The sequence below is a fragment of the Balaenoptera musculus genome, chromosome 13, assembly GCF_009873245.2.
Source record: "Balaenoptera musculus isolate JJ_BM4_2016_0621 chromosome 13, mBalMus1.pri.v3, whole genome shotgun sequence".
Classification (NCBI taxonomy): Eukaryota; Metazoa; Chordata; class Mammalia; order Artiodactyla; family Balaenopteridae; genus Balaenoptera; species Balaenoptera musculus.
Window position 1 is genome coordinate 58,095,303 of NC_045797.1, and position 19,622 is coordinate 58,114,924.

A 19,622-nucleotide genomic window follows, 5' to 3' on the forward strand; every position below is an offset into this window, starting at 1 on the left:
TAGAGAGATGTAGGTGAGAATGTCTTCAACTTGCTGATAGACAGTGTGTAAGAGAAAAAAGAAGAAATGCATGTAAGAAGATCAAAAACCACCTTTATTTATTTTTTTAACATCTTTATTGGAGTATAATTGCTTTACAATGGTGTGTTAGTTTCTGCTTTATAACAAAGTGAATCAGCTATACGTATACATATATCCCCATATCTCCTCCCTCTTGCATCTCCCTCCCACCCTCCCTATCCCACCCCTCTAGGTGGTCACAAAGCACTGAGCTGATCTCCCTGTGCTATGTGGCTGCTTCCCACTAACTACCTATTTTACATTTGGTAGTGTATATATGTCCGTGCCACTCTCTCACTTCGTCCCAGCTTACCCTTCCCCCTCCCAGTGTTCTCAACTCCATTCTCTACGTCTGCGTCTTTATTCCTGTCCTGCCCCTAGGTTCTTCAGAACCTTTTTTTTTTTTTTTTTTAGATTCCATATATATGTGTTAGCATATGGTATTTCTTTTTCTCTTTCTGACTTACTTTGTATGACAGACTCTAGGTCCATCCACCTCACTACAAATAACTCCATTTCGTTTCTTTTTATGGCTGAGTAATATTCCATTGTATATATGTGCCACATCTTCTTTATCCATTCATCTGTCGATGGACCACTTGGGTTGCTTCCATGTCCTTGCTATTGTAAATAGAGCTGCAATGAACATTGTGGTACGTGTCTTTTTGAATTATGGTTTTCTCAGGGTATATGCCTAGTAGTGGGATTGCTGGGTCGTATAGTAGTTCTATTTTTAGTTTTTTAAGGAACCTCCACACTATTCTCCATAGTGGTTGTATCAATTTACATTCCCACCAACAGTGCAAGAGGGTTCCCTTTTCTCCACACCCTCTCCAGAATTTATTGTTTGTAGATTTTTTGATGATGGCCATTCTGACCAGTGTGAGGTGATACCTCATTGTAGTTTTGATTTGCATTTCTCTAATGATTAGTGATGTTGAGCACCCTTTCATGTGTTTGTTAGCAATCTGTATGTCTTCTTTGGAAAGATGTCTATTTAGGTCTTCTGCCCATTTTTGGATTGGGTTGTTTGTTTTTTTGATATTGAGTTGCATGAGCTGCTTGTAAATCTTGGAGATTAATCCTTTGTCAGTTGCTTCGTTTGCAAATATTTTCTCCCATTCTGAGGGTTGTCTTTTCATCTTGTTTATGGTTTCCTTTGCTGTGCAAAAGCTTTTAAGTTTCATTAGGTCCCATTTGTTTATTTTCGTTTTTATTTCCGTTTCTCTAGGAGGTGGGTCAAAAAGGATCTTGCTGTGATTTATGCCAGAGTGTTCTGCCTATGTTTTCCTCTAAGAGTTTTATAGTGTCTGGCCTTACATTGAGGTCTTTAATTCATTTTGAGTTTATTTTTGTGTATGGTGTTAGGGAGTGTTCTAATTTCATTCTTTTACATGTAGCTGTCCAGTTTTCCCAGCACCACTTATTGAAGAGGCTGTCTCTTCTCCATTGTATATCCTTGCCTCCTTTATCAAAGATAAGGTGACCATACGTGCGTGGGTTTATCTCTGGGCTTTCTGTCCTGTTCCATTGATCTATATTTCTGTTTTTGTGCCAGTACCATACTGTCTTGATTACTGTAGCTTTGTAGTATAGTCTGAAGTCCAGAAGCCTGATTCCTCCAGCTCCGTTTTTCTTTCTCAAGATTGCTCTGGCTATTCGGGGTCTTTTGTGTTTCCATACAAATCATGAAATTTTTTGTTCTAGTTCTGTGAAAAATGCCATTGGTAGTTTGATAGGGATTGCGTTGAATCTGTAGATTGCTTTGGGTAGTATAGTCATTTTCACAATATTGATTCTTCCAATCCAAGAACATGGTATATCTCTCCATCTGTTTGTATCCTCTTTAATTTCTTTCATCAGTGTCTTATAGTTTTCTGCATACAGGTCTTTTGTCTCCCTAGGTAGGTTTATTCCTAGGTATTTTATTCTTTTTGTTGCAGTGGTAAATGGGAGTATTTCCTTAATTTCTCTTTCAGATTTTTCATCATTAGTGTATAGGAATGCAAGAGATTTCTGTGCATTAATTTTGTATCCTGCAACTTTACCAAATTCATTGATTAGCTCTAGTAGTTTTCTGGTAGCATCTTTAGGATTCTGTATGTATAGTTTCATGTCATCTGCAAACAGTGGCAGTTTTACTCCTTCTTTTCCGATTTGGATTCCTTTTATTTCTTTTTCTTCTCTCATTGCTGTGGCTAAAACTTCCAAAACTATGTTGAATAATAGTGGTGAGAGTGGACAACCTTGTCTTGTTCCTGATCTTAGAGGAAATGGTTTCAGTTTTTCACCATTGAGAACAATGTTGGCCGTGGGTTTGTCATATATGGCCTTTATTGTGTTGAGGTAAGTTCCCTCTATGCCTACTTTCTGGAGGAAAAAACACCTTTATTTTTGTACTAGGGTAAAAGCCAGCTAAACTCTGATTAAACACATCAGCGGATTTTACGAAAGTAGGGAATTATTTTTATTTTCAAGGAGTTTATTTCTGAACACTTCTTTCCCCCGAATAATTTTATTTTTACTGACATAATGAGGCCGTTTTGTTGAAGTAATAGCAGATTACCCAAGTTTTGCCCAAGTTTAAGCAAAATAAGAATGCGTTCACTTTTGTCACATATTAATAGAATTGACTTCCATAAAATAAAACTTCTATTAGTAAAAATATGCACATAATGGCTAAAAATTTAAAAGGTTCTACATAAATCTCTGATGCTTAGAAAAGCACTTTGTAATATATATGGACAAAGACAGTTTTCCATACCAATTCTCTCTCTCTCTCTTTGTGTGTGTTTGTGTCTAGAGTGAAAATAATCTCTCCATTTTGGTTTTAACTAATGTGTTTTGTAGCAAAATAATTGCTGCACTTAGCCTGCAGAAGCAAGGTTCATTGATCAAAATATTTTATAGTCTTTCTACCTGCAAAGTTTATATCCCAGATTCCAAATCTATGGATATAGTACTATTTACAATGTGAATTTTTATTTCCTGAAAAACCTTTCAAGAGAAAAAAAAAAAAACAACTCTCATGGGTTTACCATTCAGGGCTTCCTTGTTATAATAGTAAATATGCAATTATACTGTTTTATTTGATAAGGTATTTACAATTACCTCATTTCATTCTAGGATCTTAAGAGGCTTGCAGTAAATACACACAAAACAGGATAACTTAAAGTCAAAGAAAGAGCAGAAATAAAACGATGAAAGGAAATAGGGTTTGGAAAACACTGTGGCTTTGTGTAATGTTAGTAGAATAGCCCCTTAGTGGCTTTGGAACAAGCCTACCCCCAAAACAACCAGACACTGATTCTTGAAATCATACCGTAATGTCTTACCAACAAATTGTATACATGAAATAGAAAAGTGCATTGATATTTCCAAGGAAATGCTTGTTCATTGCATTAGAAACATAAAAGTAATATTCTGAAAATTTGTATCAAATCTGGAAACACTGATAGTAGCAATGATTAGGTAGAGGATAAAGTATAAAGTGATACATAATGGAGACCAGTGAACTCATTGGGGAGATGTCTGCTTCAGCCCTTCTTTCGATAAATTATCTTAGGCAATACAATGTCATGCTTCATTCCATCTTTTGAGAAAGATGCAAATGAGCAAAAAGCAAACTTACAAAAGGGAACTTTTAGAAAACATATTTCAAGGGTTAGCATCCATTCAGCCCTGCTTCCTATACTACAGCTATATCACAATGCAGTCTGTTCCTCTTGATGACTCCAGATCAGCAAGGAAAGGTCTAGTCCGTGTGGCAAGTCAGGGAAGTATATAAACACTTTAGGAAGATTTCCCTCATGTGATTAAATATTTATAAGTTAAACACATAAGGGTTTAAATTTCACTTATCTAAAAAATTTACCTTTCTGAAATACCCCACTGGCTGGTTAGACAAGGTGCCAATTAGAGAAGGTAATTTTGTAATAAGGTTAAATATTCTCTAACAGGAAATACTTTAGTGCATGTTGTATGAACTTGTTAAAATGAGGTACAGATATGAATGGGTTAATTATTTTTGTTTACATCATATTCTTTAACATACAGTAATATTGGGTGTTCTTTTCTTTTAGGGTTCCTTTAGCCAGCAGAGCTTACATCAAGACAGCAGGACTGAGATCTACCATAGCGTGGGCAATGGCCTCTCTTGCAGAAATTAAGGTAAGGAAACTGTTCTCATTCTTATTAATGTAATAGCAGGGTCCCTTCCATAATTAACTTACACAGTCTCTTATTGATAGTCATCTTTTCTCTTTAGTTCTTCTAACCTTTTTTTTTTCTTTTTTTCTTTTTCTTTCTTGCCATTACTCTTACGAACTGCAGTGATACGTTTTTATATACTGTTGAACTTCTGAGAGTATTTTGGCTATGAAAAAGCTGAGTCAAAAAGTAGCTACATTTTATTATTCCTAGTCACAATCACATGGCCTGTACAACCTCTACTTCTTAAAATTTAACCAAGATCTTGATCAGTTTTTGTAAATATTCCATGGACATAAGAAAATAATTTTATTTTCTAGTCAGGAGATGGCCTTTATATCTTTATTTACTGTTTTACTGTCTACTCAGTTCTGAAAGAGGTATTTTGAAATTTATTAGGTTATTACATTTTTTTAAGATTTTGCACTTTTATTAGTTGTTACCTCATTCAGCTGCTGTGTAGTTTGGTTTATACTCTTTTATGACTGTTATTGCTTCATTGTGAAGTGTGCCTCTTTCTTGTTATTAAAGTTTTCATTATCTTGATTTGGAAGTTTACATTTAAATTTCACCATGTCTTATTAATATTTTTACTGTTTTCTTTCTCTTTGCATTTTCCTTTGTAGTAGTTCTTTGACACTGCTTTATTTTCAACTTTGTTTTCAGTGTGTTTTTTTTATAAACACAGAACTCTGTTTTTATCCCACTCTGATAGGCTCTTTCAATGAGAGACTTCAGTATTATGATAGATACACCTGATTGCATTCCTCCTGTTTTACTCTGTTTGTAACTTCTTACAGTTTATTCTCTTTATTTTTGCTAGTTTAAGCAAGTTAATCATTTCACTGTTCTCCCTGAGGTTGGATTTTACTTTATGTTCTACTCCATTAGTGGCTCCCTCTCCCAGCTCTCTTAATTAAACACATGGGACTCGATTCTAACTTTACAACAAGACATCAACTCTTTTCCTTGCCAAGACACTGTTTTTACCACCAAGACACTCTAATCTTTCCCCTCTTCCCTATCATAAGGTGAGACCTCCGGGGTACTTTTTTCTCTTCTCCTGCCCCACCTTTACTCCTCCCTACAATGAGACCTTTGAAACATTTTCCCCCCTTCCACTCCCAACTCCCAACTACTAGATTGAACTAAATTATTTATTATGTATCAGAATTTCCCTTAAAGCGTGTCCCTCTGTTTCAAAAGTGCTTATTCTGCACTTATATTACACAGCCTATCCTTAATCATTAAGATGTAACGTGTGTAACATACACGTTTCTGTATAAACACACAGAGATATACCGTGAGGTGCATTGCTCCTCGCCTTTGTTCTTCACTTTGAGGCCTCGGCTCAGGTTTACTTGTTGCTTGGTTAATCTTTTCTTAGCTACTTTCCTCAAATGTGGTATTGAGGAATATACTGTCTGGATTCCTATATATCCTCCAACTTCTTCCTTTCAACCTGGGTATCCCCACTTTGGCTAGGTATAAGATTCTTGAGTTGCAGTCCTTTTCTCTCAGAAGTCTGTAGATGCTATTCCATTGTCTTTTCACTTCTGGTGTTCTAGGTGAGCAGTTCACACCAGTGTGATTTTTCTTTTCCATTATGCCTATCTTGCCATTTCTGCTTGCAAGCTTATAAGAGTTTTCTCTTTAATCCTCTGAAGTTCAGGAATATCACCAGGATGTAAATACTTATGTAAGAGTCTTTTCTATTCAACCCAGAGCTCGGTGAGTCTGACTGTCTGAGTTCTAATTCTGGCTCTACCACTTACTGGCTGGGAAACTTTAGGTAAGATAACTTAACATCTCTGTGCCTAAGTTTCTCATTTGCAAGATGAAAATAATAATCTCATAGGGTCACGTGAGGACTAAGTGAATTAGCATTTATCAAGTGATTAGAACAATGCCTAGCATATAGAAAGTATGTAAGTGTTGACTTCTGCTATAGTAATATCGGGGAGGTGAAAACTTCCCCCCTACCCCTCTTGAGTTCTTTTGGCTGGTCTAATAATTAAATTGACACAAGACAGATTAATAGGAGGAAAAAAAAATTTAATTCGTATGCATGGAAGTCTAATGGAAACGGGACCCCTGAGGTGACCAAAGCAGGCTGTTTATGTATTATTTTTAGACAAAGAAACAATTATTTGTGAAGATTTAATGAAACAAAGGGGCTTGTGCTTATGGTAGCAGACTAATGAAGAACTAACAAAGTTTGTTTATACAGCTTTCTTAGCCTTCAGTTCCCTAACTCTGGTGATAAGGATGCTTTCTATCTCCTCCCAGTAGTGGGAGGATACCTTCACAAGGGAAATTTAGTTCCTGCTTTTAGGGGGAAAGGAGGTGATCAGAGTGTCTTTTTCTTTCTTTTCCTTCTTTGTTAATATCATTTCTTTTTACTGGCTGTTTCTCAAGTAACTTTAATTCAAGATAATCAATATGCCATTGAAGCATATTTTGGGGTGGCCTGCCCTGGACCCCAACAGTAATAATAATCATAGTTATAATAATTATTATTTGGAATGTATAATTATAAAAATACCATTTTTTTCCTCCACCTCAGGCACTCTTTCGTGCATTATTTACTTAATTATTATTTCCTCAATTATTCTGCTTTAGTGCCTTTAACCTTAAACTACTTCCTTTTTTCTGCTTCTGGAATTCCTGTGATAAACATGTTAAGCTTCCTTTCTCACATGCTCTCCATCTCTTTATATTTTGGCTCTGCATTTTGAGTTATTCTTGGATATTTTCTTAGAAACTATAACAAGAGTCACAAAGATGTGCTCTACTTTATTTAGTGAAATGTTTAGCTTTAAAATCATGGTCTTTTTTAGCTTTGGAAAATTGTGTGTGTGTGTGCTGTATTTGCTATCTCTAGAAGCTCTTACTTTTTTTCGCATATTTATCTGTTCCCTCCAAGAGTTTCATTTCACTAGATGTGTGTGCTGTTTGCTCTATGTTCTCTCTAGGTTTTGAGGGACCTCCTCCCCTTAGATGTGTCATTATTTTTCTTTGTTGGCTCACTGGGGCTCAAGTGTGGTTAGTAAAGTATTTTAAATGGCTGGAATCCTGTAAGTGGTAAAAGGCAAGTGGATCTCTGGCACCCCTGGGTTTGGTAGTGTAAGGAGACTGTCAGCCATGCTGAGGCACTCGGTGAAAACTCTTCTAGGCACTGGTCTCCCTGCAGGTCCACAGATCTCTGAAGACCAGGTTTTTTCCCTGATGCCAGTGATTTCCCCTCTGGGTTCAGTGCTGGTCTCTAACCACCCACCCAGCCCATGGCGAGGAGACCTCGCACTGGGTCCTTCTCCTGGGACCGCAGCAGAGCCCAGGGCGTCTCCTAGCGCCAGTTGCCTCTGGTTCTGAACATCACTTGCCTCAGAAGTAAATAGCTCAGAGCTGAGGGAAAAAGGAGAGAGCTATTCCCATATTACCACATTCCCAGAATCCATGATTTTCTTTTTTATTTGATTTACATCTTTAGCCTAAATTTCTTTTAGTAAGGAGAGAGGGGTACGGTAACAGTTTATTTTTTCCCAAACTTCCAGTGATGTCACCACAGTTTACATTTACATAATAAATTTATATAACCACCTACACATTTGAAATGTTACCTTTATCTGATCTAAACATACAATTTTCAGAAATACAGAAAGTAAATGATCGAAAATATCCACAAATAATACTCAATGAAATTCTTCCCTTTTGTCAGTTTGTCCTGCTAGGACCGAAAGTAAAAATTGTTTCTCTAATGTGACCACCAACAAAGAAGGTCTGTTAAAGTAGGTGAGAAATAGCGCAGCAGGGTTCTTCTGGGGGGATGCAGTGATGACCCACCGTGTAAGTGATCCCAGCGTCCAGCGTTGATCCAGGCCCCTCTTTGGAGCTTGGTGCCCAGAGCAGTGCACAGGCAGCTCAACCTCAGGTAGGCCAGCGCCACGAAAAATGAAACTTAAGTCTGGGGTCGTTAGATATTTTTCATGTTTACTATAAACTGTTCTTCCTATATATCATAACAAGTAAGGAAAACCAAGTTCTATAAATCTCAGTTATTCTTTTAAGCATATGGAAATACTTCTCTGCTTCTGCCTGTGTACCCAAATATGGCTAGAAAAGGTCCTACAGTAAAATAGACATTGAAAGATACTTAAGGTCAAATTACCTCATTGAACAGGGACCATGGGGGAGAAAGAACACAGTGTTTGGCACATTTTAAGATCTTAATAAAAATTAGTTCTCATACCACTATTAATCTTAAAGTTGCCATTTAAATCATTATTCTTTTTGTTACTCTCTGCCCCTTCATGGGAGACCCATGTGATACTCTCCGTAATTTCGTGCCAGGGGAAAGTCTCTCTCTTTCTTGAAGGACATTTTGTTTCTTTCCATCAGGTACCCCCTGGCTCTGACTGAAACCTGGCTGTCCTCTGAGCGTTCTGCCTCCTCTGTAGACAGACCAAGGGACCGCTGGGCCTGGAGGTGGGGTAGGTGTCCTGCTTGGCCTCGTCGCCCCTTCTGCCCCAGATCTCTCACTGCCTTAGAAGCGCATGCCATCAGATTATCCCGGTGTCTACAGATCTCTTCCTATCTCTTCTGTAATGGTATAGACCATTACTCCTGTCATAATTCTTTATGACCTCAGTGTCCGCTCTGTAGTCTGATCCCTTAGTGTCCTGGCTTCCCTGCCTCTAATGATCTGCCTTAGTCACATCCTAGACTTTATCATACCCAGAAGGGTATACCTTCCAAAATCTCAGATTCAAGAATCCTGCTGTTAACCTCCTTCTCTTTCCCATTCACTTCCTCTTGTGCCCTAAAGCAGTTCTTTAACCCCGTGGGACCTCTAGTAGGTGACCCTACTCACCACCTGTCCTCACCCCTCCTTCACAGCTTGGATTTTATGTTCTATCATTACAGCCATTTCTTGACCATACTTTTAATTGTCTTACTTCTTAATTGACTTAAATATTGGAATCAGAAGAGAACTTTAACATGTTCTCCCCACCAAGTTTACTGACATATTGGAATCTACACCCTCATACTTTGCCTTGTCATCATTATAATAAATGAACTGTCCTTGTTTCACTCCATTACTTGTGTACTGGATTCCATTCCCTCTTGCCTACTTGAGGACTTCTTTCTCTACTAGGTCATTCCCATCAGCATGTACACATGCTATGATATCTTGCAACTTGAAAAAGAATTAACCCTCTCCTGAACCCACATGCTCCATCAGCTACCACCACCTTCTCTGCTTCCCTTTACAGAGAAACTTAAAACTAGTTGTCCATATTTGGTGTCTACTTCTTCTCTTCCCGCTCTTTCTTGTGCCCACTTCCCTCAAGTTCTCATCGCCAGCACTCCACTGAAAGAGCTCATCTTGCTTAATCGACTAGCCTGTGGACACTCGTCACTCCTTCTTGAAATGGGTGTTTCCACTTTGTTTCAGGACCACTCTAGGTTCTGCGTCAGGATGTGCTGCTGTCAGTGTGCACTGCTGAATCTTCATCTACCAAATGTCTGTACTTAGGAGATCACCGGCGTCCAGCCCATAGACTGTTCTTTTCTAACTTCTCTTGCTTCCTAGATGGCTCATCCAGTTTTGATGCTTTAAATACCATTTATAAACTAACAACCACGGTTCCCAAATTTATATCTGTGGCCTGAACCTCTCCTCTGAACTCCAGATGCTTAAGTCCACTTGACATCCATGCTTGGTCTAAGAGGTATCTCAAAATGAACATGTCCAGAACTATACTCTTGTCTCCTTTGCAGCTTTTCCACCCCAACACTTCCCAGCTCAGTAACAGGCAGCTCATCTTCCTGATGCTCAGGTCAAAAACTTCGGTCACTTCAGACCGTTGTCATTCTTTAACATGCCACATGCAATCCATCCTGTTGGTTCTACCTTTAAAATATACCCAGAATCCAACTACTTCTCCCCACTTCCACCAGCGTCACTCTTTATGCAAGCCACCGTTACCTCTGCCTGGATTCCCTAACTAGCCTCCCTGTAACACTCTTACCCTTCTGTGATCCGTTCTCGACAGAGCAGCCAGAATGATCCCTTCGAAATGTAACATCATGTTACTCCCACTCAGTTTCCCTCCAGTAGTTTCCCACCCTTCCACATAGAACCAGACCCCTTATAACACCTACGAGATCTGACGTGATGCGACCCCACCCCAGCCCCACTGCCCAGATGGGAGAGTTCTTAGTTTTTTCTCCAAATTTCCTGTTCTCCTGTCAGGTACAGCTAGGATGACACTTTCCTGGCCCCTTCAAATTGTGTGTGTCATGTGACTGACATGCCTTCCCCAATTAAATGTTGGTGGAAATGATGTATGTCACTTCCAGATGGCACCTTTAAAAGCCGGTGCCTGATTTGCTTTCTTTCCCTCTGCCACAGCAGTGGCCGTGCTCCAGGTGGCGACCACTTCACTGTGTGACTTGCTGAGTGAGGAGCGGAAGCCCCAGGTGTCATTCTGTGGGCATGCAGCGTGAGCTACACGGTGTTTTAAGCCTGTAGGACTTGGTGGCTGTGACTGCACGCGGTGTCATGCAGCCCATCCTGATGAAGTAGTCTGGCCACCTCTCTGACATCATCACCACCTTTCCCCTCTCGCTCACTGCGCTTTGGCCACACTGGTCTCCTTCCTAATCTTTAAATGTGTCAAGCATACCTGCACTAGGGCTTTAACTACCTGAAATTCCTAATAAAGTATAGAAAGGAGTCTTTACTCTGAAATATTGATTCCTCAAGTGTTAGGTTTCTTTTATAATACCTATTATAATAGATTTAATGATAGCAAATCAACATTTCTGTCTATAGGCTGGTGCAGTTGTTTTAGATCCAATGTGTGGACTTGGAACAATACTTTTGGAAGCTGCTAAAGAATGGCCAGTAAGTTCTAAAGTTTGGTAAACCAGGCAATGTTTTACGTTAATCAGTGTGTGTGTGTGTATTCACTTACCAATTTACAGGTAGACTGTCTATTTAGGGATTATTTTTTAATTATACAAGTTGCTATATAACTGTAATAAAAATAGACTCTGAAGGGTTAATTAAATTGCTGTGTTGTTTCTTTAAATACTGTGATAAATTTAGGAAAATATGATAGAAATACAATAATTAGTCATGACCTAGATTATATAAATCCCTAAATTCCTTAGACATTTGTAATTGTAAAATATTATTAACAGTTTTTAAAATTTTAACAAAAACTTCTCAGTTTTTTGCCCATGAATGTCATTTTAAAGAAATATTCTAAATTTGTTTTAACCTGAATTAACAAATCTATTAATTTCATTTTCATCATTGAAAATGCAAGTAGATTTTCTTAACTACATAAAATATGGGTTTATTTATACTTATAATATGAATTTCTTCCCTCATAGGATGTGTATTACGTGGGTGCTGACGTCAGTGACTCACAGTTGCTAGGTGCATGTGACAATCTGAAAGCTGCAGGCCTTAAGGATAAAATTGAGTTACTTAAAGTCTCTGTGATAGGTAAGATATTAAAAATGCAAACATTTGGGGGAAATGAACATTTGCAAATACATTTAGAATCATAATGTAAAACAGGACTCACTTTTCATATATAAAGGTTGAATTGTTTATACCCTGTAATATATCTGTGGCGCCAATACTCAGTTTACTTCCAATGTGATAATTGTAACTTTTTAATTTTTCAAATGATTCATGATCAGGAACAGTATTTATGTAGTTTCCCTAAGCATGTAAGTAAAAGCATGCCTTCTTAAGATGTGTTTGTTGCATCTGAACCATTTCTCACATCATAACCAGGGATCACTTAGTATAGGCATAAAATAAACAGAATAATAATAATAATAATAGCTCTGTGGATTCTTTCAGATAAAGTATATGAAATGTTTTGAATTATCTTACCTTCTCCTTGCCTCATTGGACAGTATTCCTGTAATATAGGGAGTGAGGTGACCAACTATCCCAGTTTGCTAAACCAGTACTACTTTCAGGGCTAAAACCGGGGAAGTCTGGGGCAAACCAGGACAATTGGTCACCCTGTGAGGTAGAGGGAAACCATTACTCCCAGTTTGCTGATGCGGAATCAGCAGCAAGAAACATGACGAGGAATCAAGTCTGTGGAGTCCAAAATAATATTTCCCTGAGGCCCAAGGTATTTAGACTGTGTGAGAGAAGCCTCACATTCCTTCTTTTTTTCCCTTAGTGCACCTTTCTCCCTTAAAAGTGACCACATTTAATTCCCAGCTGAGAAAATCGTATTCTCTTGACATGAGAATGAGAGAATAGGTGGTAGATAAGTCCCAGTATTGAATCTGTAATCTAGAGGAACAGAATATTGTTTAAACAGATTTTTATTATAGTAAAAAAGTAGTAGAGATGAGTTATTAACAAGAAGAAAATGTTAGGATAACTTTTATATAAATGCATAATAAAGCAGCATCACCAAACGTAAAACAGATAGCTAGTGGGAAGCAACCACATAGCACAGGGAGATCAGCTCTGTGCTTTGTGACCACCTAGAGGGGTGAGATGGGGAGGGTGGGAGGGAGGGAGATGCAAGAGGGAAGAGATATGGGAACATATGTATATGTATAACTGATTCACTTTGTTATAAAGCAGAAACTAACACACCATTGTAAAGCAATTATACTCCAATAAAAAAAAAAGAAATGATTAAAAAAAAAAAAAGCAGCATCAAAGAAGAAATTGTACTGTTGATTGAGATCTCATAGTTGTTTGCTATCAATGACTATCTTTTCAACCTTTCTGTCAAGGTTTTTAACAGGACTCTGTGCATAAGACACAATTTTCTAGAGGAAGCCGAGGGGTGATTAGACTGAAATCAAGTTTTCATATACCCTAATTTCTTTAAGAAAGCTATTTTTTTGAGACCTTCAAGAGAAATGGAATAGCTCTATAAGTTGTTCCAGAACAGTGGTTTTTCATACCCGGTACAGTCTCCAAAGTGCCTTAGCAGCATGAGGAAGGAAGCACTGATTTGCCCATCAGAACGTTGCTGCGCTCCCAACTCCACTTTCATCAGTTCTCATGTTTGGGGCATTTCCCATAAGATTTCACTTTAAAATCAAGTATAAGTGCTCAACTGTTATTAAAAAAAAATTTTTTTAAGAAAAAAGTTCTCTATGATACCAAATAGCCAAATAAATCCTACTTTTTTAAAAGATCACTGTAACTGCTGTGTTAAGAAGAGACAACAGTAGGACAAGGATTGAAACAAAGAGACTAGTTACAAGACTATTGCAATAACCCAGGTAAGAAATGGTGGTGGCTTGGGGCAAAGTGGTATTGGTGGAGGTGTTAAGTAGAGGTCAGAGATATGTATATATATTTTCTGAAGGTAGAACCAACAGGATTTGCTGGCGGATTAAATGTGAGGAAAAGAACAAGGATGAGTGAGCTTTCTGACTTGAGCAGCTAGAGGGTGGTGTTGCCATTTACTGAGTTGGGGAAAACCGCAGGCGGAGCAAGTTGGAGTTTGGGGCCTGTTCAGTTCCATGTGATGATTAGACACCACATGGAGAAGATGTCAGTGTAGTAGGTCAGTATACAGATCTGGAGTTTAGGGGAGAAGATGGACATCACTAGTACAGATAACATTTAAATCCACGAGATCGCCTAGGAAATAAGTACAAATAGAGAAAAGAGAGGCTTTCTCTGAGGATGAGATGCTTAGCGTTCTGGAGGGTGAGAATCTAGTAAAGGAACAGCCAGTGATGAGAAGGTAAGAGAGAATCAGAGGAAGAAGCATCAGCTGTGTCAGATGCTGCCAGTGGTGAAGCAAAATACGGCCTGGCCGTGTCCGTGGAGCAGCAGGAACGTAGACCTGCCCGCCTGAGCGGGTCCTGGAGACGATGATGGGGGAAGGCGACCTGCAGATGGCGAGTCCTGGTCATTCTTTTGGGCAGTTTGACTGGTAAGGGGCGCAGAGAGATGGGGCGGTAACACAAAGTGGTGAGATTAGGCATCAAGCAGGGATTTTTTTGAAGATAGAATTCACTTTTTTAAAAAAGTACAACACGTTCTTACGCTAAAGAGAATGAACAGATAAACAGGAGAAACTCGACAGTGTAGGAGACAGAGAATTGCTCATCTGATACACTCCCAGCCCCCAAGAAAGGATGGGACGCAGCGCACAAGTGGCGGGACGGGCACTCCTGGTAGACGGGAAGGCAGAGCACGTGAGGATGGAAGTTGTAACAGGTCACACCAGACCAGGTGTGGCCATTATAGTGCACATTCCCTCAACCTCTGCTGAGGCTGGATATTATCGTTCTATTACGATTTTTTAAACTCTTTACAAATCTGGTAAAAATTTGTAAAATTTACCTTTAATTACTAGTGAGATAAAACCTTTTTCACTTTATGTCATTTGTAGATTTTTCTTTTGTGAATTACTGGTTTTCAAGATAACTTTCTGGAGGAAAGAATAAAACATCTGTTTTAAATTATTTTAACATCACAGCCTTTTAATATGAAAAGTCAGTCTAGGGGGGATTATATATCTTGTGTACGTAGGGGCCAATATTAACTATTTAATAAGTACCCCTTCGTTGCATGCCTCTACTTTAGAGGTGGACATTCTAGCTAGATATAAGTGTTTATTTTCTTTTTTTTTTTTTAACAACTTTATTGGAGTATAACTGCTTTACAATGGTGTTTTAGTTTCTGTTGTATAACAAAGTGAATCAGCTATATGTATACATACATCCCCATATCCCCTCCCTCTTGTGTCTCCCTCCCATCCTCCCTATCCCACCCCTCTAGGTGGTCACATAGCACCGAGCTGATCTCCCTGTGCTATGCAGCTGCTTCCCACTAGCTATCTGTTTTACATTTGGTAGTGTATATATGTCCATGCCACTCTCTCACTCTGTCCCAGCTTACCCTTCCCCCTCCCCACGTCCTCAAGTTCATTCTCTACGTCTGCGTCTTTATTCCTGTCCTGCCCCTAGGTTCATCAGAACCTTTTTTTTTTTTTTCTTTTAGATTCCATATATATGTGTTAGCATATGGTATTTGTTTTTCTCTTTCTGACTTACTTCACTCTGTATGACAGACTCTAGGTCCATACACCTCATTACAAATAACTCAATTTCATTTCTTTTTATGGCTGAGTAATATTCCATTGTATATATGTGCCACATCTTCTTTATCCATTCATCTGTCAGTGGACACTTGGGTTGCTTCCATGTCCTGGCTATTGTAAATAGTGCTGCAATGAACATATTGGTACATGACTCTTTTTGAATTATGGTTTTCTCAGGGTATATGCCTAGTAGTGGGATTGCTGGGTCGTATGGTAATTCTATTTTTAGTGCTTTAAGAAACCTCCATACTGTTCTCCATAGTGGCTGTATCAATTTACATTCCCACCAACAGTGCAAGAGGGTTCCCTTTTCTCCACACCCTCTCCAGCATTTACTCTTTGTATATTTTCTTCATTAATTTGGTTTTACCTTTTAAAGCTCTCATCATAAATACAATTTAGAATTGTATTTCTACACAAGGATCTCACACCTCTTACTATAATGAGAGCACATATGAACTTCAGAATCAAATTGAGTATACATCCTGGATCCACTGTTCTTTCTTCACTATGCGGCCTTCAGCAAAACACTGGACCTCTCTGTATTTTCTCATCTATAATATGAAGCTAGTACCTACTTCATAGGGCCGTAGTGAGAATTTATTACATAACTACCTGGAGTCCAGTGTCTGACACACAGCATGAATTAAAGACTTCTGTAAGCATGGATACATCTAGGAACATTAGTATTCAATAAAACTCCTACCGTGATTTGTGCTTTTGCAGAATCACTGTCTTCATTCTCTGTATGCATTAATGGCCTTATTTTTTTCTCCTTTTTTAGTAACATTCACTTTATCTTATAACCCTCTACTAATTAATATAAGATGAGATAATCCTTTAACATGCAGAAATTTTGCACGTGTTTATTCCTAAGTTTTGATCATCATGAAAACTTGGAACCAAATGAATATTATGTTGCAGGCTATCGTAGGAAATAATTAGTCATTGATTAGGCTTTTTTAAAATCTACAGAAACACATTCTCAGTATAATATATATACAGATTTGAGCCAAAGAAACACACGAATGATTAACTAAAATGACAAAATTATAGGCAGGTGAAAAAAGGGGAATGTTTTTCACTCCTTCTAACTAGACATTCTATAGCCTGTCACATTCAGTGAAAGAGTGTATAATAAGATTATTGGTGATAACTGTGCTTTGTTCTCAGTCACATCTCTGCCTTCCTCTCTACACTTGTAGATATAAGGCATGCTTTTTTCTACACCCATAAGCTCCCCATAATGTGGTGGTTGCATTTCCTTTCTTATTAGTGTGAGTTTTCCTCTAATACCAGTCCTGCCCCTGCTCACCTGGCCCTCGGTGTTCTACTCAAGTGTGTTGTGGCCCACACCATACTCTGCAAGATTCTTGAAGCTGCCAGGATGCCCTGGCATTTGGGGAGTCAGGGGGAAATGTAGGAAGTGATGGGTTAGGTGTGTGTGAAACACGTGTGGGAAATAGGGGGTAAGAAGCTCACCATAGAGAGTTTGAGTGTTTTTGCTACAATGGCTTTATGGTTTATCATACGGTATAAATCCCTTTTTATTATTTGGTAATGCTACTATTCTGTAACAGACTCTTTCAGCAGCAGTTAGGTTTTAAAAGTGCATATTTAATGAAAAAGTAAATACTGAGTTTATATTTCTCAAGAAAGCTGTTGATGAACAGATAACTTGAGTAAAATGTTTATTACCATTTATCATCCACTGTGAGGGCCATGGTGATAGCACTAATGAAATGAAACAAATCTGTTCATAGAAGCATCTAGCATTTACTTCAAAACTTAGTCATTATTTTAAGGAGACTGAGCCAAAATTAAGCATTTATCACATGCAGCTGAAAGAACTGCATTTAAATATCACTCTGTGAAGCATGACTTTTCATTTAGATCAAATGACCACTCTTCTAAATTAATTTTGCTCATTTTCAATTCCAAATTTTCTTATGTACATAAATAAAACGAAGCTATAGCTATTAATATGTTGGCTCCATTAGCAGAAGACCTCTGCAGAAAGGTAAATGTTGCCATATTTGTATCAATGTTATCAGATGCTTCAAAGAGAAGATCAGCTAAGTCAATTCCAGTAGTGGTTTAGCTTTTTTTTTTTCCTCCAATTCTTGGAAATTTAGGAAGTTTTTTCTCTCAGAGATGAAACATCTTTCATTATTTTGAATGCTACTGTAAATTCAGCTCAGCACTGCATGTGTGTCTGTTTATGCATTATTTGGTGGACCACAGCATCATGGTGAAAATTAATGTTCTTATTAAATAAAGTAACCTGTGAAGCAGAAATGTACTTGGAATTTGACATGGTACCTACATAATTCATAATTACCTCCAAACAAGCTGTGATGTTCTGAATTGAAATAGAAACTTAAGTTATCAAAATAACAGACTTTAAAAAAATTTTTTTTTAATATACGCAGAGTAACTGAACTGCAGGCTATCTGTGATAAAGATGGTTGAATGCAAAAAAAGTAATTCAGCATGACAGTACACGCTTTATTTGCTTGCCCATCATTAGGTAGGTTTAAAAATGTTTAAGCCTTTCAAGAATATAAAATGGGAAAAAGTCTCTTCAGCAAGTGGTGTTGGGAAAGTTTGACAGCTGCATGTAAATCAATAAAGTTAAAACACACCCTCAGAGCATGCACAAAAATAAACTCAAAATGGCTTAAAGACTTAAACATAAGACACGACACTATAAAATTCCTAGAAGAGAGCATAGGCAAAGCATTCCCTGACATAAATTGTACCAATGTTTTCTTAGGTCAGTCTCCCAAGGCAATAGAAATAAAAACAATAACAAATGGGACCCAATCAAACTTACAAGTTTTTGAACAGCAAAGGAAACCATAAAAAAAAAAAAAAAAGACAAAAAGACAACCTACAGAATGGGAGAAGATATTTGCAAATGATGCATCTGACAAGGGCTTAATCTCCAAAATATACAAACAGCTCATACAACTCAACAACAAAAAAACAACCCAATCAAAAAGGTGGGCAGAAGACCTTAATAGACATTTCTCCAGAGAAGACATACAGACGGCCAGTAGGCACATGAAAAGGTGCCCAATGTCACTAATTATTAGAGAAATGCAAATCAAAACTACAATGAGGTACCACCCCACACTGGTCAGAATGGCCATCATTAAAAAGTCTACAAACAACAAGTGCTGGAGAAGATGTGGAGAAAAGGGAACCCTCCTACACTGTTGGTGGGAATGTAAGTTGCTGCAGCAACGATGGAAAACAGTATGGAGGGTCCTCAGAAAACTAAAAATAGAATTGCCATGTGATCCAGCAATCCCACTCCTGGACATATGCTTGGACAAAAGTATAATTCAAAGAGATACATGCACCCCTATGTTCATAGCACTATTCACAATAGCGAAAACATGAAGACAACCTAAATGTCCAACGACAGATGAATGCCTAAGATGTGGTACATGTATATACAATGCAATACTACTCAGCCATAAAAAAAGAATGAAATAATGCCATTTGCAGCAACATGGATGCAACTAGAGATTACCATACTAAGTAAAGTGAGTCAGAAAGAGAAAGACAGGGACTTCCCTGGTGGTGCAGTGGTTAAGAATCCGCCTGCCAATGCAGGGGACATGGGTTCAAGCCCTGGTCCAGGAAGATCCCACATGCCATGGAGCAACTAAGCCTGTGCACCACAACTACTGAGCCTGCGCTCTAGAGCCCACAGGCCACAACTACTGAAGCCCATGCACCTAGAGCCCGTGCTCTGCAACAAGAGAAACCACCACAATGAGAAGCCCACGCACCACAATGAAGAGTAGCCCTCACTTGCTGCAATTAGAGAAAGCCCATGCTCAGCAACAAAGACCCAATGCAGCCAAAAGTAAAATAAATTTATTTAAAAAAAAAGACAAATACCATATGATATCACTTATATGTGGAATCTAAAATATGGCACAAATGAACCTATCTACAAAACAGAAACAGACTCACAGACATAGAGATCAGACTTGTGGTTGCCAAGGGGGAGGGGGGAGGGAGAGGGATGGACTGGGAGTTTGGGGTTGGTAGATGCAAACTATCGTATTTAGAATGGATAAACAACAAGGTCCTACTGTATAGCACAAGGAACTATATCCAATCTCCTGGGATAAACCATAATGGAAAAGAACATTAAAAAGAATGTATATATGTGTATAACTGAGTTACTTTGCTGTACAGTGAGATTGGCAC

At 38.3% G+C, this 19,622-nt stretch overlaps 1 protein-coding gene across 6 annotated transcripts in view; it reads left to right on the top strand.

Moving 5' to 3' along the window:
• Positions 1-19,622, top strand: part of THUMPD2 (THUMP domain containing 2) — a 45,830-nt gene that overhangs the window by 14,329 nt on the left and 11,879 nt on the right. For 3 of the 6 annotated variants that reach the window (XM_036873608.1, XM_036873611.1, XM_036873612.1), the window contains 3 exons: positions 4,143-4,230; positions 11,108-11,179; positions 11,674-11,788. In XM_036873608.1, coding sequence (XP_036729503.1) covers positions 4,143-4,230; positions 11,108-11,179; positions 11,674-11,788 — 275 coding nt within the window. The remainder of the gene's footprint in view (positions 1-4,142; positions 4,231-11,107; positions 11,180-11,673; positions 11,789-19,622) is intronic. The other 3 variants (XM_036873613.1, XM_036873614.1, XM_036873610.1) reach the window with 2 other exon arrangements.